The following is a 22667-nucleotide window of genomic DNA, read 5'->3' on the forward strand; positions in this document are numbered from 1 at the left end:
ACCAAGGGTTGCCAGGTAGTCAATCAAGGATTACCAGGGAGTCAATCAAGGGCAGCCAGAGACTCAATCAAGGATGATCAGGGAGTCAATCAAGGGTGGATAGGGAGTCAATCAAGGGCAGCTGGGGAGTCAACCAAGGGTTGCCAGGGAGTCAATCAAGGGCAGCCACAGAATCAACCAAGGGTTGCCAGGTAGTCAATCAAGGATGATCAGGGAGTCAATCAAGGGTGGATAGGGAGTCAATCAAGGGCAGCTGGGGAGTCAACTAAGGGTTGCCAGGGAGTCAATCAAGGGCAGCCACAGAATCAACCAATGGTGGCCAGGGAGTCAATCAAGGGCAGCCAGGGAGTCAATAAAGGGAAGCTAGGGAGTCATTCAAGGGTGGCCAGGGAGTCAACCAATGGTGACCAGGGAGTCAATCAAGGGCAGCTAGGGAGTCAATAAAAGGAAGCTAGGGAGTCATTCAAGGGTGGGCATGGAGTCAATCAAGGATGACCAAGGGGTCAATCAAGGATTGCCAAGGAGTCAATCAAGGGCAGCTAGGGAGTCAATCAAGGATGACCAGGGATTCAATCAAGGGAAGCTAGGGAGTCAATCAAGGATGACCAGGGAGTCAATCAAGGATGACCATGGGGTCAATCAAAGATCGCCAAGGAGTCCATCAAGGGCAGCTAGGGAGTCAATCAAGAATGACCAAGGACTCATGCAATCAATTGTGGCCAGGGAGTCTGACCTTTTGGGTTTGCAGTGAGATATCAAGGTTCTTTTTCTTGTTCTTGGACTTCTTGAGGAGATCGTCCCAGGACACCTGTAGTTCCTGACTCTTGTCTTTGATGGGCTTTGAGGCGAAGTGCTTATCGTTGATCAGTTTGTCTCCGGTGCTCATTACTTTGTCGATGTTGGGCTGGTGCCCCAGAATCTCACGGTCCAGATCCTGACAAGAATGATCACATTAATTATTTCCACTTAATACAGGAAAATCCTTTCTTGAGTAATTTAATTTTTTTGAAAATGATATATTACAGATTAAAAAGACAAATGGTTTTGCATGACATTGATCGCAATTTACAGTTTTGTTAATAACAGTAAATTAATAATATTTTATGCCACTTTTGGACACCAAAAGTGGTCTCAACACATCAAAGCCATGCAATGAAGAAACCTGTTTGTTTTTTTAGCTACCACACCGTCCAACTGGTAACTGCAATATTTCTCATGACTAAGATCGAAAACTAAACTAGGAAGTCTGCACCACATTTAAGCCTGAGTCCAAACGGCATCCCAGTTGTTCTCCCACCTGGTGTTTCTTGTGGAGTTTCTGGGCATCGATGAGGTTCTTGCCCATGTCCTGTGATGCCGCCGCGGGCAGGTGCTCCTTGATCCACTGCAGCTCATTGTCCACGTCAAACACAAACTGATGCAGCTGTAGCGACTCCTGCAGCTTCTGCTTGCGAGCTGCCACTACTGGCTCCAGCTTCTTGAACCTGATCGAGGAAGGCAGTTTCATTTAACTCTGCTTTTAACAGTATTGCAGTATTCATTGAGCATGATGTGGGGGGAAAACCCAAAGTGATGCAGGTCATCAAGGAGCAAGGGTATGGTGATGTCAAAGAAAGATAGTCAGGGTGACTGTAGGATTTGATCCCATGATCATAGGTTCCTGGCATGCTAAGTTGTTTTGTTTGTTTGTCGTTTTACGCTGCACTCAGCAATATTCCAGCTATCTGACGGAGGTCTGTAAATAATCGAGTCTGGACCAGACCATCCAGTGATTGACATCATGAGCATCGATCCACGCAATTGGGATACGATGACATGCATCAACCAAGTCAGCGAGCCTGACTACCCGATCCCGTTAGTCACCTCTTACGACAAGCATAGTCACCTTTTATGGCAAGCATTGGTTGCTGAAGACTTATTCTACCCTGGATCATCATGGGTCGGCATGCTAAAGGGATGCAACTCTAAATTGCGAATTGTGGCACCTTAGACGACTAGGCAAACAAACAAAACAATATTTTCTGCAGTATGTATATTTGATTGTAAGCAACTTGACTAGCTCCTACAAACCTTTTGTTGAAGGCGTCGACAGCTCTGATGATGTCAGCTGAGTTATAGTGACCTTTGTCAGCCATTTCCTTGCCCTGAGCGACAATTGTTTGGATTGTGTCGGAAAGAGTTGACAAGTCCGTCTCAAGGTTCTGAAATGTAGCACAACATATTTCCAAATTAACCTTACAGTGTGATCCGATTCTGTGAAATTAAACTATAAGTTAAGGATTCACATATCCATATTTTTTTATTATCAACAACAGATAGGCAATAACAAACCTGATGTTTCATGAGCAGATTCTTGACGCCTCTCAAATCCGAGCCAACATCAGGGTTAGCAACAGACTTCTCCATTTCATCAAGCTTAGCCTGTAAAGGGAAATGCACATTGTGACATCATACATCTCAGAATGTTCATTTGTCTTGCCACATTAAAACATTTCCATAAAAAATGTTCTGATTTGATATGTACATTGTTCATGCTTACATAAAGTACTCTTCTAATTGCATCCTTTTTATGGTTTAGTACAGAAAGTGAGTGGATGTTAGTGTGAATCAGTGTCTATGTCAATGGCCAATTTAGAAAGAAAAACAAAATCTCAGACCATAATATCCATGCCTCTAATATCAACCTTGCTATTAATATCAAAGTGCATAACAATGGCTGCTGATACTCATTCAATAACCTTGCTTGTGTTTCCTAAATTCTCTTAATATTTCACCTTACTTGGGTCCGGGCACTTATCTGTAACAGGGACTCAGGAATCAACAAACAAAACAACATGTTCCAACTGTCCTACCTGTGCATCCTCCAGAGCTCTGTTGAGCGTCTGCTGCTGAGTTGCTTCACGGAGTTTCCTTCCCTTGTCTGCTGCTTTCTCATTCAAGTCTGCCCACTCCCGGTTCAGCTTCTCCGAGATTTCCTTGATCTCTGGAGCAGCAGAGTGACCATCGCCAACCATCTTCTTTCCGTCCTGGAAACACGACTCCAATCATCAAACTCTGGTGCTAAGGCTATAAGGCTCCTCTCACAGTGTTTTCAAGTACGCAAGGCAAAGTTAATTTCTTGTTTTATTGATCTTGTCAGTCAAAATGCCGCAGACAGGGTGGTAATATCAAACAAGCAAAAACTGTTGATTTTGAGGTTAATTATGAAACAAAAAGCTTCCATTTCTTTTGAACAAAACACAGCACTTTATTTTTTAAGATTATTAGACGAAATTTTAACAGGGTTCACTCATCACTGAGATCGTCACTCAAGGAAGTACATCTGTAACCTCAACACTGTGAGCTGACCTGATTTAGAGCTTGTAGTCTGTCATTGTTGGACTTCAACTCTGCCTCGAACGCCTGGTGCTTCTGCAGCTTTGCCATGAGATTGGACAGATCTTTGTAGGAGTCATCTGTGGCTGTCTTATACTTCTCCTTCATCCAGTCAGACAGCTGTAACAGATATATTGTCATATACAAAGTCCACAGAGATAAAAGAATTTATCTTCCTTATTTAGATTATTCGTTGTTTGCAACTTGATAGCGTAAGAGCTCACCTCCTTTCCATCACGTTTGAACTCTTGGAACTTTTGGGCCTCCAACAAAGCCTTGCGACGATCAGCAGCTCTGTCCTTGACCTTGTTTCTTCGCTGGAGCACCTGGTTACATCGCTTGTTGATGCTGTGATGAAATATAAATACACATCAAATGCCCACCAAATTGATGACACTTACTACAACCAAAATAGATTTTCTTTCCCAGTGACAAAGAACAGCAGACAACTCTCAAGTATGGCTGGAACTAAGGGGACACAACTCACTGGTCTCGGTCTGGGTGTTGGTCCTGGATGAGGTTATCAGCAAGGTCCTTCAGGCCCTTCACTTTCTCATCTTGAGCTTGGACTTTGCCTTCGAAGTCATCATGTCTCCGCAGCAGGGATTCCACATCAGCAATGGTGCTCTGAGTAGACAGAACATAACATAAGTCAGAATATCCAGTACAAAGCGTCTGTTCCACAAGGCTATCGTAGAGCAAAAATTATCCTAACTTCTATACTTTAACATGAACTTATAACTGTCATTGTGCTAAGATCGCCTTGTGGAACTGGGCCCTGGACATTAGCAATTGTCCTTAAACAGTAAGGTGACACACTTTGTCAAATGCATCTTAGATTTTATTTATTATTTGACAAATTGAATTGCCTGTGTATTAAGGCATGATATAATCAAACACAACAATGTCATCGTTCGGCTTCGAATCTCATTCTATGTGTTTCAAGTACTTGAGAACAAAAACACATCATGTCTGATGCTTGAAAACATGATTATGTGTTTTGGTTATGTGTCAGTAAATATATATGTATATAACTCTCCATGGTGAAAACAGAATAATTGAATAGATTTAAGCACTAATATTGAATTATTTCACAACTCACATATATTTTATCAAAAGAATAACTACATCAATATTGTATTATGATACTTATAAAACAAGTCATGCATACACTTGGTTGCACTTAATTCCTAGCTAGAGTAATTTCATCTTGAATGTCAGTGGTAAGGTCTCCCTACCCCTTTGTCATTATAATCAAGGAAGGCCTCATGACCGCTGGTGGTGGCATCGATGGTGTCCGCCTCCTTGTTGAACACCTGAAGATTGTAGGCATCCTGAAGCTGTTTCTGGCGTTGTCGGTACAGCTCATCAATTGCCCGCTCTTCATCATCCAGACGCTTCAACCGATCCTTCACGTCCTGGGCATTGGGGTCCTTGGCGAGGACTTCAGCGCCCAAAGCCCTCAACTTGGCAAACCTAGACATAGCAGAATGCAGGTCAGTATTAAGATTTGTTTCTAATCTTCTCTTTGAAAAGAAGAATGTGTTTTTAAAGGAATCTTATAAACACAGCCAATATTGCCATAGCAAGTAACATGGGTGGGGCTGTAGGAGAGGATTGCGTACACGTCCTGTCTTTAATTTTAATCAAAATTAATACATCTCACAGATGTTTACCACCTGAGCAATACCTGCCGATAAACCAAAGAGAACCAGCGATATTAACCAGGGGATCCTGGCTTCCAAGAAAATCAATTTTGTAGTCATTTAGACCTCTGGGCCAAATGTTCCCTTAAGGACATAATATTTCATGGCATTCATCAACTAGTATGAAGCCAGAGTCAAGAAAAATTTCTTTCAGTCCTGGAATCTTAGCTAACAGCAATATAATCTCCTAAAAATGACAGAAAATGACAAATTCCAGTAAACAATCTGAAAGTTTTCTTTCAGAAAGACTTGAGTATCCGATTTCAAAGGTAATAAGCCCCGCCATCAATATTTTCTCTCAGTATCATGTGTCCAGACAATGTACCGTTTCTGTTCCATATCTGCCATAGGCCTGCTAGAGAAGTGAAGATGGGAGTTATATCCCCTGGTTGAGGATGTTGTGAGTCTCCAGGGACATCCACAAAGCGTTCATAGCTTTACAACAGTCGTAAGACAATATTACACAATACAGTTACAACACACGGAGCGCAACGATCGTTTTGTGGATCGGTGACCTTTCCATCTAAACCCAACCGCGCTGGAGTACTCGATCATACGTCACAGCCCTTATGCAGACAGGAAGTTGTCATACTTACTTGTCTTTGTGGGCCTTGATGTCATCACCAACATCTTCGTGTTCCTTCAGCATGCGCTCAGCACTCTGGATATCATGGGGCATTTCGGCACTGGCAAGGCGGGCTCGCATCGATCCGGCCCAGGACAGCTGCATCACAATACATGCATTAAGCCTGGTGTGTGAGTGTGTGTGTGCGTGTGCGTGTGCGTGTGCGCGTGTGTGTGCATGTGTGTGAGAGACAAAGGAACTAGCTTGATGGAGAGTGACAGTGGTAGAACGAGCTTGAGTGAGTGAGCGAGTATGGTTTTACGCCGCTTTTAGCAATATTCCAGCAATATCACGGCGGAGGACACCGGAAAGGGGCTTCACACATTGTACCCATGTCGGGAATTGAACCCGTGTTGTCTGCGTGACGAGCAAACCCTTTAACCACTAGGCTACCTAACCGCCCCTGAACTAGCTTGAAGAAGAGTGACAGCAGTAGAACTAGCTTGATGGAGAGTGACAGTGGTAGAACAAGCTTGATGGAGAGTGACAGTGGTAGAACGAGCTTGAAGGAGAGTAACAGTGGTAGAACTAGCTTGATGGAGAGAGACAGCGGTAGAACGAGCTTGATGGAGAGTGACAGTGGTAGAACTAGCTTGATGGAGAGTAACAGTGGTAGTAGAACTAGCTTGATGGAGAGAGACAGCGGTAGAACGAGCTTGATGGAGAGTGACAGTGGTAGAACTAGCTTGATGGAGAGTAACAGTGGTAGAACTAGCTTGATGGAGAGTGACAGCCGTAGAACGAGCTTGATGAGAGTGACAGTGGTAGGACTAGCTTGATGGATAGTGGCAGTGGTAGAACTAGCTTGATGGAGAGTGACAGTGCAGGGGTGGAAATTTAAAATAAAACTTCCCTTGCCATCAGACAAGTTTAAAGACAATTTTCACTTGAGCCGATTTCATTTTCACTTGCCCAAATAATTTCAAAATAGTGAGTGAGTGAGTGAGTATGGCTTTAGCAATATTCCAGCAATATCACGGCGGGGGACACCAGAAATGAGCTTCACACATTGTACCCATGTCGGGAATCGAACCCGGGTCTTCGGCGTGACAATCGAACGCTTTAACCACTAGGCTACCCGACCGCCCCAATTTCAAAATAAAACTTCAAATCATCAATATGTGTTTATTTACCGTTGAACAAAATAACACTACACCAGCACTGTTATATCTACATAAGGACTCGGGTAAATTCTAAATAAACATCGGAAACCTCATGACTTGTCAAATAATGTTTTTTTCGAAATTGTGAACAACCGTCAACAAAAACATGTTTCTTATTTCTGGATGTTACAGTTGGATACTGACAACAAATTTTGCACTTCATGACATTTTGTTTTTCGTCATACACTACCCATGGAAACTCATCGCACTAACTCTGAATGAATTTTCTGTCCCGTTTTTCGGCATCATACTTCTTGTTCTTAGCACGTGTCCTCATTTGGTCGTTTTCTTTTACATGATTCGCTATCATCAGCATTTTCAGATTTATTGGGATTTATTTTCACTTTCCCCACCGAAAAAACTTTTAATCGACGCCAGCTTGTGTGTCGCCATAACCAGGTCGTAACTGTTTACATTTGAGACAGTCACAGGCCACAACGTGTTTCGATTATGAGACCCCTCTAGACAGTATTGATCGTGTATCAATTATCAGATCCCTCTAGGCCACAATGCGAGATAAGCATTCAAACCGAGTGTAGAAAGTTGTTTCATACTGTTCCGACTGAATATTAAAATGATAATAGAAAAGGGATGTAACTCTAAGTGTCGTGTGTTCTTTAATAGTGTCAGTGTTTCGCGAAAGCGTGATTACGAAATTTCTCTCAGCTTATTTATTGTGCCATTTTACCAGTAGTTAGACATGTAGACAGTGATAGTAATTTCCAATATTACTTGCCTCCGGACAAGTTAAAGTAAGTGTTTTTGTTGCCCGACCTCGTATTTCTACTTGCCCCGGGAGTCGGGAAATGGCAAATTTCCACCCCTGCAGTGGTAGAACTAGCTTGAAGGAGAGTGACAGTGGTAGAACTCACAATATCTTTGGCATCCTCCCCAAACTTCTGCTGGTTCTGAGCCTCGCTGAGCTGGCCCTTCCTCTTGTCTGCCTTGTTCTGGAACACCGGAATACATAGCAGAACACCGGAACACATAACAGAACACCGGAACAATCTAACAGAACCATGTTGAAGTAAACATGAAACATCTACATCACAAATACCATAAACATCAAAAGCATGAATGAAATTTAATTTTGAGCCTTAGATTTCTAACAAGCATACTTGATAACAATATTGAGCATATATTCACTGTAATGAGGACTTTTAAAGTAAATTACTTTCAAGCCAAGACCCACAATTTGAGTCCTCCAACTGTAACTAAAGCTCTAAGAAACAAGACCATCATGAACAGTAATGTTTAGCCTACCTTGAGCCCTTTCCAGAGTTTCTCCAGATCTCTCTGGCGCTGGTCCACATAGCCACTCTCGTCAGGGTAGGAGGACTTCACACTGAAAACATGCAGTCATTACACACTGGCCACAGCTTTCCGTAAAGGTCCCAATTCATTGGTAATAACAAAAGGGAACATTGTCCCTCCCTTCATATGACATATTCAGTAACTAAAAACAGCAGTCTCATGTCAGTCTGCTACTTAAATAGGGGTGACTATTGGGGCTATATGATGGCTGAGAATGATATAATTTTTGTTTGACGAAGCACAAACCTTCTATGAAAAACTACACCAAGGAATGTTACAAACAAATTTCTGTCGTAAAAACCGGTTTTCTTTTAAATCAATACACCAAAATAAATAACTTTACAGATTGCTCATTTACTCTTTAAGTGAGCGTGGCCTACCAGATTTAGGTTTCTGGAAATACTAATGCAAAAACACTGCTTGGTTAGCCAATCAAATGCCATGGAATCTCTTCATTTTCACAAATACAGTGTCTGACATAATATTTTTCTGCAGCATAATATGGATCAGATTCATACAGATACTTTTGACTAATAATACATTCATCAATCATAATATGACAGTAGATTATGTGCACATTTTCCAGAAGGTTCCCTTACTCTCCATGCTTAATTTTGGTACTATGATATAATCATGAAAACTTATTCACTGCACTGAAATAACCTGGATGAAATAGATTTTTCAAATTTTCAAAATGTAAATACAAGTTGTACACTTCTTAAGTCATTATCTGATGAGATAAGATGAAAAAATAAAATATTGTTATTACTGTGGTCGTTACTGGTAAACTATTTGTTTTAAGTCATTGCAGACAAAATTTATTTTCAAAATTATATCTCCGTTCCATTAGGATCAATATGGATGTGATAAATGCATAGAAATAAAATGCACTTCATACTTGACAATGCAGAAATTATATCATATATAATTTTTTAATTTGACGTTTCCACGATATACGGCTTTTCCATTAGACCAGAGGTCGGTTACATGACCGCGAAATTGACGTTCATAAGTGTATGAACGACACAATTTGACGTTCATACGTTTTTCACAAGACGGTGTTCTTGAAATGACGTAAACACTGACGGACTACTTCCACATTCCTGGGGAAAACCCTGGGAATTCCCTAGCACGAAAACATACATAAACATTATTTCTGATCATTTAGAACCTTTAATCTTGGTCTCAGCATTTCAGTAGACATTGAGAAACGTAAGAGAGCTTGACTGCATGATTGTTCACGAATTTCCTTGCTACGGCCCATCCTAATGAACAAACGAAAAAATGCACATCCAAACTATCGTCAGTATCGACTCGATCTGTGTCTAGGCTGACAGTGACCGTCTCCAGCAATCTACGAATTTACATTGGTGTCTGTTTGACGCATCTTTAATCACCTTTCAATAATCGGTCAGTTGATCAATGATGACTAACACATGACCGCTACAGGTTCATTAACAACTTCGGAAATCCTCCCGTCACGTTTATCGTGTCGGACATATTGACGTAAATGTATTACGACGCGCTGTCATTGTGGCTGACTTACTGAGGTAGTTCATTACAGACCTTTCTCATCTAATGGGGATATTATATGAACACATGTGTTGCGTAAGATGTTTCTGAAGAGCAAGTTCTGCATCCATACGCTCATGTCATCCTTCTTTTTGGGGAACTATTTTATTCTGCGATATAGCTGGTTGTTGTTTGGCTGTCAGTGTAAACATGAAGTCACACGTACTAAATAAAATTGTGTTTAGATCTTGACTCTGACGTTCATACAGTTTGGCCATCACTGTATGAAGGTTCATACTCCAATGAACTCACACAAAGTGAAGGTCAATTCTTAATTAGTCATCACTGTTGTACAACTATCAATCCATCATGAGCATCACTGGTAACCTGAGACCGCTGTTAAGCATTTCTGACATATTAAAGATTCATCTTTACTGATGTCAGCATGTATATCACTGTTTTCCACATGAATTATCCATTACAGCTGAACTAGTTCCTGGATCTATCAGTGTGTGGTCAATATAGAGAGGCCAGCTTAACTACGCTGATATCATGTCAAATAAACAAGCAGAGTGTTTATAATATACTGGCTCCTGGCTTGCACAAGATGATTATGTGCATTGAGACCCGTGAACCAGCTTAGTCCCTCATTAACACCTGTGTGCTTTACACTGCCATACACATCCACTGCTCCCTCGTTAATACAGGTGTGCTTTACACTGCCATACACATCCACTGCTCCCTCGTTAGTACAGGTGTGCTTTAGACCAGCCTTTATGTCCCCTGCTCCCTCGTTAACACAGGAGTGGAAACTCACGAGTCTCCCAGGTAGTTCATCCTCTTCATCTTCTCCTCCATTGGAACAAGCTCTCTCTCCACGTTCTGAAACCAATACAACACTTTGTTCATCATGCTATGTTAAACCATCATTGCAAATACTGGGCTGGGTTTGAACAGTATGTCCTTCATATCACAGAGTGACAGCATTAAGTTGGAGGAAAGCTACACAGAGAAACAAGTTATAGACGCTTGGTGAATGGTGAACCTATACAGAATAAGTAGCATAAACATCTTTCTTCATTTTTCTCTTTTTCAATTTCTATTTTTTTCAGAAAACAAAGCCACTCACAGCATGTCGCCGCTGAAGCGCCCCAATTCCCTTGAGATCCTTGCCAACGTCGTCTGTCATCAGAGCATTGTTCTTGTCTTTGATCCACTCAGACAGCTCATCACATGTTGACTTGAACAGTTCAATGCTAAAAGCACACAACAAAACATTGGCAAGTTGGCTTTGGGTACTCTTTGATGGAATTGGGGTTAAAAGTTGACCCAAAACATAAGGTAGGAATACAAATAATAAAACATATCTTTGATTATAACAGATATTATAACAGAATGTGTGTTTATCTTAAAAAAGAACAATAGGAGTAGGTTCAAGTTAGAAAAATTAAAAGTTTGAAATAAATATGTCTTGACTTAATATTTCCTTTATGAATGTGTCTGGAGGCCAACACAGCTTCCCACAAAATAGACCCTTCTGTACATGAAACCGCCCCTTTTGTAAATGAAACCGCCCCTTTTGTACATGGAACTGCCCCTTCTGTGTACGAAACCATCCCTTCTGTACACAAAACCATCCCTTTTGTACATGAAACCGCCACTTCTGTACATGGAACCGCCCCTTTTGTACATGGAACTGCCCCTTTTGTACATGGAACCGCCCCTTCTGTATATGAAACCATCCCTTCTGTACACAAAACCATCCCTTCTGTACATGAAACCGCCCCTTCTGTACATGGAACCGCCCCTTTTGTACATGGAACCGCCCCTTTTGAACATGGAACTGCCCCTTTTGTACATGGAACTGCCCCTTCTGTACACAACACCATCCCTTATGGACATAAAAAACTGTCCCTTTGGTACATAAACCGCCCCTTCTGTACATGGAACCGCCCCTTCTGTATATGAAACCATCCCTTCTGTACATGAAACCGCCACTTCTGTACATGGAACCGCCCCTTCTGTACATGGAACCGCCCCTTCTGTACATGGAACCGCCCCTTTTGTACATGGAACTGCCCCTTCTGTACACAAAACCATCCCTTATGGACATAAAAAACTGTCCCTTTGGTACATAAACCGTCCCTTCTGTACATGAAACTGTCCCTTTTGTACACAAAGCCGTCCCTTCTTGTACATGAAACATAGCCATTAAGTTGACTGTACATCACTAGTGCCACCAGTGCTACAAGACCCTCTCATCCCATGGGACAGAGGCCCAGATCACCTGTGCTGTGACCGTTGCCGCTGAAGAAATATTACCCTAATGCTATGTCTCAACATTACCTTGAGGCCCCCTCCAGTGAGCGTTCCTTGTCCAGCTTCAGCTTGTTCAGGTGAGCCCAACTGCAACACAAAATAGGTGAAATATTAATCACAATATCAAATCAATTTTATTGATCTAGTCACAGAGATATATTTAGACCTGCTCAGACATCGATAATTTGCTCCAAATCTGCAAAAAGTCATTAAAAATTCCCAAATTGAAATAAAAAATTCCCAACTAACTAATAACTTATTTTTATGGCTTTGTAAAGGTAACCTGCATTTCACTGATAAGAAGGCCAATAAAAACAGGAAGAGGTTCTAATGCTTATATTTATATTATTGCATGGAATGCAATCTCAAAATACAATGTTAAAATATTTCTGCATTAAAGAAAGAACTTTAATAAAAAAAATCACAATTTAGAACAAAATAATGTTTTTTCCCCAATTTGACTGCCAGGGGCACTTATCTAGAATCCTGGATAAATACCTGGATCAAGCTTAAGTTAACCATGGAAATATTCCCTGGCACTTTAAGCCATACGAACAAACTCATGAATACATTTATACCAAATGAAGTCAGGACTGACTTATGCATACCAACTTCTTTATTATTTCAGTGTGAAGGTTTGATGCAGATACTAGTACCTCAAGAAGAAAATGACTTGTTTGACATTGATTGTGCAACTTACAGGTTCAAATGAGAGAGGACAAAACAGGTGTGGTTTACCTGTCATTGATCTCCTTCTGGCGACGTTTGACTTGATCGGACTGACTGCTGCCGGACTTGATAATGTCTTCTGCCAGGACATTGATGTTGTCCAGACGGCCCTTGTTGGCAGCCAGACTTGTCAGCAAGTTCTAGACACAAACATGGATAAACAGTTTAGTATATACTTTCATCAAGACCTTAACATATCTTTATAAACCTTCAGTGATGTCATCTTACTGTTCTTATTGTTCATACGGGTTAAATCTCATAAACTAAGATGTTGTAATGATCCCGGGAATTTATATAATATCCCCAGGATTTGTATAGGATATTCCAGGCATATTTGCTATATAATGTGTTATGCTATCCCAGGATTTTATTAATACAACTTCCTTTCAGACTGTAACATGTAATGAAATGTAAAATCAAATGACAAATGTTTTCTTTATATTCCCGAGGATCAATCAATCTTTACATCTGTAGCCCAGTGAGTGTGACATGTTTTATTCTACACATAAAGGTTTCTATCATCTATTCTGCCATCTGGGGCACTGGATGAACTGAATTCTCTTAAACATTTTGTGCTGACAGGGTTCTTGTAGAATAAACACAGTTCTGATAGCAACTTCCTGGCCTCGAGATTCTCGGCATGGAAACCGCCTCAGAGGAACACAATTCTGAGAGGGATGTCTCTGTCAAACTATACCCATTGACACAGAAGCACAGTGTCCAGGTTGAACCTACCTCAAACTTCTTCCTGACAGCATCCATGTTGTCAGCCAGGCTCTCCCTGGACTTCAATACTCCTTCCTGGAACAAAACATGCACACCATGAGAGGTAATCTACATCTGGAGCATCATGGAAGCTGCCTTCTTTACCCAATCCAAGAGATGTGTCAGTGGAGTCAGATTCAGTGGGAAGTAAATAAGCGTTACCATGAGACCTCAATGACACAAGGGTTGGTTGTTAAGATGTTACCCAACTCCTGGATGACCATGACACTGACTGGTGTTACCCAAATCCTGTACGAAAATGGCAATGGAGCATAGTCGAGGTTCCCGTGTAGCTTCAGTCATGCTTGTGGAGAATGTTACGTACCCTTCACAATGGTGACATAAAACATGATCGCTAATCTACCAAAATTGTAAATTTCATTGGAATACAGAAGACCTCCACAAATGTGTAGCAGGCAACATAATACAAACGTTCATCCACGTACACATTTTACGCTAACTAACGAAGAAGTACCTTCTCCTTCATCCAGGCCTGGAACTCGTCACACTCCCGATAGAAGGTGAACAGCTTGATGGCATCCTCAAGGCTGATCCTGCGAGCCTGTCATACAGAGCAAACAATCAGAGTTAAAACTTAATGTAATGTTTAAACATGCATGCATTTCTTACATTCCACATTCAAGGACATAATGCAGCCTTTCAGATTGATTCATTTCCTTGGACACTGACTGACTGTCACTAAAATAGTTCTCATCATTCTTCAAATTTGGTAAGGATATTGAAGAATGTTCTATCAAAATTTGATGAAATCATGAAAATGTACCAATGCCATTTGTCTTTTTCAAATTCACTTTAGTGTGTAAGGAATAGCTAACTTCCTGTTGTACCGGGCTTTCAGATTAGGTCATTTTTATGGGCTCTGACTGATTATCATCCAAAATGTCCGAAAGATATTTTACAAATTTGGCTTCATATAGAATGTCCCATAAAAAGCTTATAAAATCATGATAATGAACCGCCTTTGGTCTCCAGCACATCACTATTGGGTACAACAGACAGAGAAACTATAAGCAAAAAAACTACATTACCAAGTAAAACATACATTATGAAACCTTAATATGTATGATTCCTTTTTTTCAATTTTGATGAACTGTTTCCATACAAATAAAACATGGCATGACTGTTATATAAAAGGAGGTGTTGAGTTTGACTTGCAGCTCCACCCTTTAATGCAACTCTTTTCACACTTTTTTACCATAATTCTGAAATAATGCAGACATAATGTACAAGAGAAAAAGATTTCACAGAGATATAAGCCAGTCAGATTGAAAGCAAATGGACCTTCAGTGTTCCCCTTTACCGGTAATTACCAGTTTTTTACCAGTAAAATTAGGCTTGGACCGGTAATTCATGTGACTGCCAGTCCCTGTGGACCGGCAAATAAAGTAGTTTTAAATCTTTGTTGTTGAACAAAACATTGGTGATATTCATACAGTACATTTTTCGAATAACATCAGCTTGTCTGTTACTATCAGGGTTTCCCCCTTGTCTATTTCTAGGTTAAATATCCATTTGTAGTGACTTCGTCTCAAAATATAAAAAAACAAAGAGAAAATTGTGACTGTGTAAATGAAGTATAGATCTAACCAAGTTACTTCAGAGATGACATCTTTGCACTGAACATGAAGTTGAAGGTATGAAAACCAAATACTTTTCATTTGTTTTGTTTTTTGTTGAAAGTTGGGACTGGCAAGAATTTGGGGGATTGGTAATTTTTAGAGTTGCCAGTCCACAAGGACTGGCAGTTTCAAAAGCCAGCGGGAACGCTGATCTTTTGGATTTGGTACAAAGTAATTATGCCAATTAATAATACATCAGACATGATTCAAATTATGTTGTGAAAAGCATGTTGAGTGAGAGCTTGAAGCCTATTGCAAAAGCCTGTGGTTTCTTAGTATCCATCTCCACAGGAAATGTAATGAACTGTAGTACATGCATAGAAATGGAAATACAAAGTACCGGTATGAAGAAGCCAGGAGTAACAGGCCGAATAGAGGTGAAAATAACCAGATGGATCCCTGAAAATCAGTGATGACACCAGGTGTTCCCATATATAAGGTAATCATGCCCTGCCCTACCAGCTGCAGCTGCCACTCACACATTTCACCTCATAGAGGTGTGAGTGAACACGGGGTGGCTCCACACAGTCATTTGGATGTCATGCTGCTAATATATTGTCAACAACAATGAAATTAGAATCTCAATTTGTGGTTCCCTATCATGTTTTTCTGGAAATCGACTGTTACCCAAGTGGATGAAATCAATTACTCATTTCTAACATGCTTTAGAGAACAATTCCTGCTATCAGTGAATGGCTGACATTTTCTTTAGCTTTGCCTTTATCACCTGTGTGCTCGTTATCCTGACTATATTGTGCTGGGAAAGTTTACATACCACAAAATGTTATTGATTATAAACACCTACTAAAACAAAACAACAAGCTCTTATCACATCTGAATTTTCAAGTGTAAACAGACATCAAAACAAAACTAATCATTTCAGCTAGGATTGTTGTATTAATGGTATCAACATATACAAACAATCTATTGATTCAGGCACCAATTTACAAGTCTGTTGTAAGTGTATGCCTTGCAGGCAACGGCACGATTGATGATTAATACATTGTGCCAATCAAACAGTGACCATCCCCGCCGCCAGCTAGGCCTACCCACTCTCACCACACAGAACGCAGAATAGTCGCAGGAGACCAATACGACAGTAAGTGACAGGAATTGTTTTCTACTTTTCTATTTTAGATTTGATCATTGTCACCAATTATATACCATAACTTGCTTGAGGGATGGTATCACATCATTCTTATGAATATCAAGGATATTGTTGAAATTTAAATCATATTTCACCAGGAATACATGACATTTTTTTTTATGGATAGCAACTTCTTTATTTCTTTGTACGATGTTTCAGAGTTTGGAAACGTCGTACAAAGAATAAAAGAAGTTGCTATCCATTAAAAAGTGTCATGAATTCATGTTCTCCCAACTTCTAAATGCCTATCAAAGAGTATATTTCACCAACTTTATTTTAATGGTAATTCGGTTATTGCCAAAGCTGGCCTGACTGAGGGTCATATCTTGTGAATACCCAGTTTTTAGTTACTGAGAATCTAGATTATTTTTCTATATATTACCATAATAACTCATCTATATCAATTGTTAGGATTAGCAAACCAAAACATAAAAACAAATTAGCAACTGATTGAATACCTTGCATGATAAACCCCAGCTACCTCATTGAAAGTGTACTCGGCCATGATAGCACCTGAAGTGAGCATTTACCCAGTTTTGCATCACAATTTATTCACAGAAATAAAGCATGACAGCTTTACCAAAGCTTATTAAAGTAAAAAGGTTGAAAAGATTGCTTTTTTTTCGATAAACAACCAAAAAGAACATTTTCTATGGATATTGTTACCAGGTTTTGAGTTTTGTACGATATCCAAATTTCCATGTCTCGCCAGATGGAGCTCACTTTGTTACATTCCCAAAATATATGTATAACATCTGTTTGTTGGCAATATATGATTTAAAATTTGAAACCGGAACCATTGTAGTTTAGTCACCTATGGTTGTGCACCTGATGGGCTAGAACTGATCCTCTTCCTGTCTTGTTCTTCAATATCGTGTCCAAGTCCGCACTCCCATTTAGAAAATTGATTATTTCTCTCACATATATTTTTAACAAATATGTTATAGAAATACAGTGAACCTTTTTTGCTTGTTCAGATAATATATATATATATATATATATATATATGAAATGGTAAAGAGTGAGAGTGTAGGATAATAGCAAATTTTGGTAATCATTGGCTTCAATAGTATTGTTTAAGAGCGAGAAGAACACATATGTAGGTTAAAAAATTGGTTTTCAAATTGAAGACGGTTTTAAAGGTTTCAAATGACATGAATTGTCCGTTATTATCTTGAAGATCAATAATGAAACATATCCCGTTTACAAACCATTCTTTATCGAATCTTTCAATAACTATTCATGGGAAAACCTAGAATGGCATAAATCTTACATCAGAGGATCCTGACATTACAATAGATAGCTGTTACAAGAGAAAGTTTTGCGCCATGAAATTACTCCAAGTGAACAAGAGCCTTTACTGCGTCTGTTAAGTTTTGCGTAACCATGTTAAGCTTATCAAAGCTTCTTTTGCACATGTTATTGCCATGACATTACTGTGAGTGTGTTTGACTTGCAGTTTTCGCAGTACTCTCCTGCATGTAAAACTTTCTCAATTTACAGAACCAAGAATGGCCTGAAACTAAATCTGGACTGACAATCTACGTAGGTGTAACAGATAAGTGCTTCTATTTCATGCCATTTGGTAATCTCAACATGTCTTTCCCAATTCTTTCGCACTTAAAGCTCTGTGATGTTTATCTGATGACAGGTTTATGCTCAGTGTATGGAAGTGATGACACAAAGTCCTGCTTTCCCTGCAGCATTAGTCAGCTAGTTACCAGCGATTCCAACATGGCTGGGTAACACACAAAAGATGATGTCCTGCTGGCCAGTGGCAAGATCATTATACAATTCAATAACCTCAAGTAAATCTGCAGGAATTCATCTCGGATTCTAAATAAGTGTCCCTGCAAGGCAAATTTGGGAAAAAGTCCTTTTCTGTTCAAAATTAAGATTATTTTGAAGTTCTGATTTTCTTAAATTCAGAGGTATCTTAACCTAGTATATTTATATTGTATTCAATGCAATAATATAAAACTAAGCAGTAACACCTCTTCCTCTTGATTGGTCCTGTTATCAGTGAAATACAATTACCTCTACACAGCCATAAAATTAGTTGTATCTATTACACACAAATTGGGAAATTTAAATTCAATTAAATGAGATTTGTTGCAGATTTTGGGCGGAATACCGGCCTCTGAGCAGGTCTAAATGTGTATGTCCACATGAAACGTTCTTAATTGCCTGTAGACATGAAAGTGAATCTGAGAATATTAAAAACTTCCTATGTCTGGAGTGTTTATTTATAAATTTGAGAGCTGTCAAAATTGACGTTCATTCTGCTGAAATAGAAACTGTGATCTGGTCGTCTTAAGGTGACATGTTGTATATTTCACAGCCAGTTGGACAACCTTGATTCTAAAACCGCTGGGGACCTCATCCTCTTGATTGGTCCTGTTATCAGTGAAGTACAGTTACCTCTACACAGCCATAAAATTAGTTGTATCTATTACACACAAATTGGGAAATTTAAATTCAATTAAATGAGATTTGTTGCAGATTTGGGGCCGAATACCGGCCTCTGAGCAGGTCTAAATGTGTATGTGCACATGAAACGTTCTTAATTGCCTGTAGACATGAAAGTGAATCTGAGAATATTAAAAACTTCCTATGTTTAGAGTGTTTATTTATAAATTTGAGAGCTGTCAAAATTGACGTTCATTCTGCTGAAATAGAATCTGTGATCTGGTCGTCTTAAGGTGACATGTTGTATATTTCACAGCCAGTTGGACAACCTTGATTTTAAAACCGCTGGTCCTGATTTGTGTATTACAATATTCTGTCTATGTTTTTGTCTCTTATCGAACTTCGGGAAGGATAGGTATGGAAGGACCCAGTATGGAAGGATAGGTACGGAAGGACCCAGTATGGAAGGATAGGTACGGAAGGACCCAGTATGGAAGGATAGGTACGGAATGACCCAGTATGGAAGGACCCAGTATGGAAGGAACACAGTGATTGACCATGAAATACCCTTTTGAGATGGGTTGTGAAGGAAAATAGACATCAATTCATTTTTCAATAATTTCGTGTGAATTTCAAAATAAGAAACTGATATGGCAAATTGGCATCACAGTGCGAAAGATTAAGAATACCTGGGAGGATCACTAAAGCAGATTGTGTACTTGGACAAGAATTGTATTTTATATAACTCCTTGGTAAGAACAAGTTAGCAAATCTTAACTTTCAAACAAAAGACATGTCCTCAAACATGAAAAGCTTCAATATGGCAGAGAGAAAAGACCAAACTCAGATGTGTTTTCTGTGAACATCTCATCACCAGAATGTCAACGCAGGACATCACACCTGGTACTGGTGAACTCGACATTCAATAATGCAGCATTGACAGCCCACAGTCACTAATTACTGGCCTGTCTAAGTCATGGTGATCAGACAAGCCATAAGGCGGAAACTCTTAAGTCAGCGAGAGAGAAAAGGATGCTCCTGTCACTATGATAACAGCCATGATGGAAAGATCGTGGAACACTTCTCATTTGTGCAAAAGCATTTGTTTCTAATCAGAGATACATAATTGTTTATGTCCCGTCTCCATTGTTTCTTGAAGTCACTGATTGTGGGCCTTAGTTTACTGATGTCATTGCATGGTGATTTAAACCTGTGTCAGTTATAGATCTAAAGACAATATTGGTATGATCAATTTCATCGTAATCTTCATATACTCTGTTGTTTGAGGGAAATGGTTTGTGAAGATCTGTTATTGATACTCTGTCTTAGCAACAACGTACATAGACATTATGGCTGCAACGAAAGCAGTGATTGAGTGATTCACGCTACTTATATAGTACTTAAATATTCAAGCCATTCTGGACACACTCAATGCAGCAGGTCATACTTTGGCTGAAGAGATCGTAGAGGTGCTATCGATATGCACCCCTGGAACGTTTCTGTATACAGAAATGTACCCTAGCCAAAATTAGAATACAGAAAGGTACCTTTGGATGAGTCCATTCTGCAGCAGGCCATATGGCACAATGCGCTTAAACCGTTTCCTTGAATGTTTAGGTATACGACATATCCTGGATGACAAACACCAGTAACATTCAACATGGCCGTACACGAATATTTTTCTCTTGGTATTTCCTGTCCATAAATGGATCTGAACTGTCATACTGTTGTAATAGATGCAATCAGCATGTCATATAAGAAATGAGACAAAACAGTACACTGATATTCACAATGCACAGTATTATCTAGCATGCACTTGTCATCAGGCGAACCAGAACTTCAACATGAACCAGTTGCAGGATGAGGAATATGGACTCGTCTGCCGTTTAGGGTACTGGCTACCGTTCTGTATTCTGATTTTGCTTAGGGTACGTTTCTGTATAAAGAAACAAATCTGGGGTATGTATTTGTAGTACCCGTGCTGACAATAACCTACACAGCCATACTATCCCCCTAGAAACTTGAACCTGAAGTCTTCTTTTGGCAAGATTAGCCTGGATTCTTCTGCACTGGGTTTTCGTATGATGAACTATTACTTTGGACACAATACTACACCACCACCCAACCAATCCATGAGTGAGTGAGTGAGATAGCTACATCATAGCTGCCTGTTACCCAGTAGATGTCCTGTCATACACAGGCAGTAGCAACATACTATTTCCTGAACAACTGATTATGGATACTTCAGAGTGAAGAGTAGTTCTGTTGTAAATCTAGAGATTTTATGCTGTGAAAACAGCAAAATATTAATGAATTCATGGCAATGATGTAATAGATGTATTTGCAGGAATTACCTTATTTATATGAAAACATAAGGTTTTCAACAGTTTGGTGTCCATCGGAGGTGATTCACACTCACCCAGGTGACACATAATGTGATCCTTATCACATACAGTTCTTACTGGGGTTGTTTTCCCCCACAGAATCCCCACAGGGCCGTTCAAGACGCATACATAAAACATATGACTACTTACCTGTGCCAGTTTGGTGAGTTTGGAGTAGAGAACATTGATGCTCCTTTGTCTTGTCTCTACGTTATCCTTGTCGAAGTGGAGATTGGCCTTTGATCTCACTGAAAATGTGAACAGGTAAATCATATAGGTTACCCACACCTTATTACCTCAAAGCCAATTCATAGATGAAAAAATGGGTAGGAATATTTGATAAACTAAGAGAAAATTTGTGATGTTTGTTAACTTTACCTGAAGGAGCTCGTCGCAGTTTTGCTGCCTTGTCTGACTTCTTTCTGACAACTTCCTTCTGCATGACTGTCTTCTTGACTTTGATGCGTTCTGGCACTTGCACAGGGTGCTTGACCACCTTCTGTACCACCTTGGGGTCCACTTCCTTCACGTAGTTGGCTGGAACAAACCCCTCAGTGTTGTCAGCCTTCCGCACCTGCCACCAGTCATTGTTCGTCCTCTGTAGGAGGATCAGAATCTGCAACATGAGAGAGGAGAGGATTGAGTGAGCAAGCGGGAGGGTGAGTTGGTGGGTGGTTTGAGTGAGTGAGTGAGTGAGTGAGTCAGAGAGCGTGCGTCCGGTAGTGAGTGAGTGTTTCCCAAATTGAGTGAGCGTGTCGGAGAAAGAGAACATGTATGTGCAAGAGTGAGTGTTTTCGAGAGAGTATCTCTGTCCTGTAGTGAGTGAGTGAGTGAGTGAGTGAGTGAGTGAGTTCATCTGATAGCGCAAAGTTCAAGTTTGCTGTTAATCTCGCTATAACTGGATAAGACTTTGAGACATTACTTATCAACAAATTGTTTAAGTGAGTTCACAAGAAGAACATAATTGCCATCATATTTAAAGACAGAGTTCATCCAGTGATGCATTAGTTGTCTCAAGGCAACCGACACATCTGGAAACACGTCGCCTCCTCCTCCTCCCATGACATCAGTCAAATTGTCTCATCATGGAAGCAGCTCAGAGTCATCATAGCAAAAACACCTGCTTCTAAACTATCCTGTGTGTCATTACTTTCTCGTATCCTGCCCACAATATCCATGAGATGTTGCCAGCCAGGGACGATGCAGTGGATCCCAATGACATTCAGTTGCAGTATTATTTTGGTTTGAGAGGATAGTCATAAAGTCCTTAACTTGAAAAATGTCCTGTCCCTTTATCTGGTGAACAACTCTGGTGAATAAGTACATAGTGCAGCAAAGTCACGAGCCGGAGGCGAGTGGTATAAATTAAACCTAATGAGGGTCGAATAAAACCTCCTCCTACAGCGAATTGATCTTACCGACATGTTTTCATGACATTGTAAAAGAACAAAAACAGCTTAAACATTGCTAGAAAAAGGCTGTTTGATTGAGCGGAGGGTAGCTTGAGTTATGTCATGTGGCTTTTTACTGACTCAGAAAAAGCGTGGGGTATGAGGGGTTTATTCTGCCTCACAGAAAT

The 22667-nt window shown here is 40.1% G+C and overlaps 1 protein-coding gene across 6 annotated transcripts in view; it reads right to left on the minus strand.

Moving 5' to 3' along the window:
- Positions 1-22667, minus strand: part of LOC139442032 (spectrin beta chain, non-erythrocytic 5-like) — a 154955-nt gene that overhangs the window by 38155 nt on the left and 94133 nt on the right. For all 6 annotated transcript variants that reach the window (XM_071222799.1, XM_071222797.1, XM_071222798.1 and 3 more), the window contains exons 20-39: positions 21467-21704; positions 21239-21336; positions 13984-14070; positions 13479-13544; positions 12753-12883; positions 12042-12101; positions 10825-10951; positions 10513-10577; positions 8133-8214; positions 7742-7819; positions 5678-5805; positions 4614-4851; positions 3863-4002; positions 3600-3723; positions 3349-3495; positions 2853-3026; positions 2332-2421; positions 2071-2201; positions 1298-1484; positions 734-934 (exon numbers count right to left, since the gene is read on the minus strand). In XM_071222799.1, coding sequence (XP_071078900.1) covers positions 734-934; positions 1298-1484; positions 2071-2201; positions 2332-2421; positions 2853-3026; positions 3349-3495; positions 3600-3723; positions 3863-4002; positions 4614-4851; positions 5678-5805; positions 7742-7819; positions 8133-8214; positions 10513-10577; positions 10825-10951; positions 12042-12101; positions 12753-12883; positions 13479-13544; positions 13984-14070; positions 21239-21336; positions 21467-21704 — 2592 coding nt within the window. The remainder of the gene's footprint in view (positions 1-733; positions 935-1297; positions 1485-2070; positions 2202-2331; positions 2422-2852; positions 3027-3348; positions 3496-3599; positions 3724-3862; positions 4003-4613; positions 4852-5677; positions 5806-7741; positions 7820-8132; positions 8215-10512; positions 10578-10824; positions 10952-12041; positions 12102-12752; positions 12884-13478; positions 13545-13983; positions 14071-21238; positions 21337-21466; positions 21705-22667) is intronic.

This window comes from Haliotis cracherodii, unplaced genomic scaffold (assembly GCF_022045235.1).
Source record: "Haliotis cracherodii isolate W230 unplaced genomic scaffold, xgHalCrac1.p SCAF_5, whole genome shotgun sequence".
Taxonomy (NCBI): Eukaryota; Metazoa; Mollusca; class Gastropoda; order Lepetellida; family Haliotidae; genus Haliotis; species Haliotis cracherodii.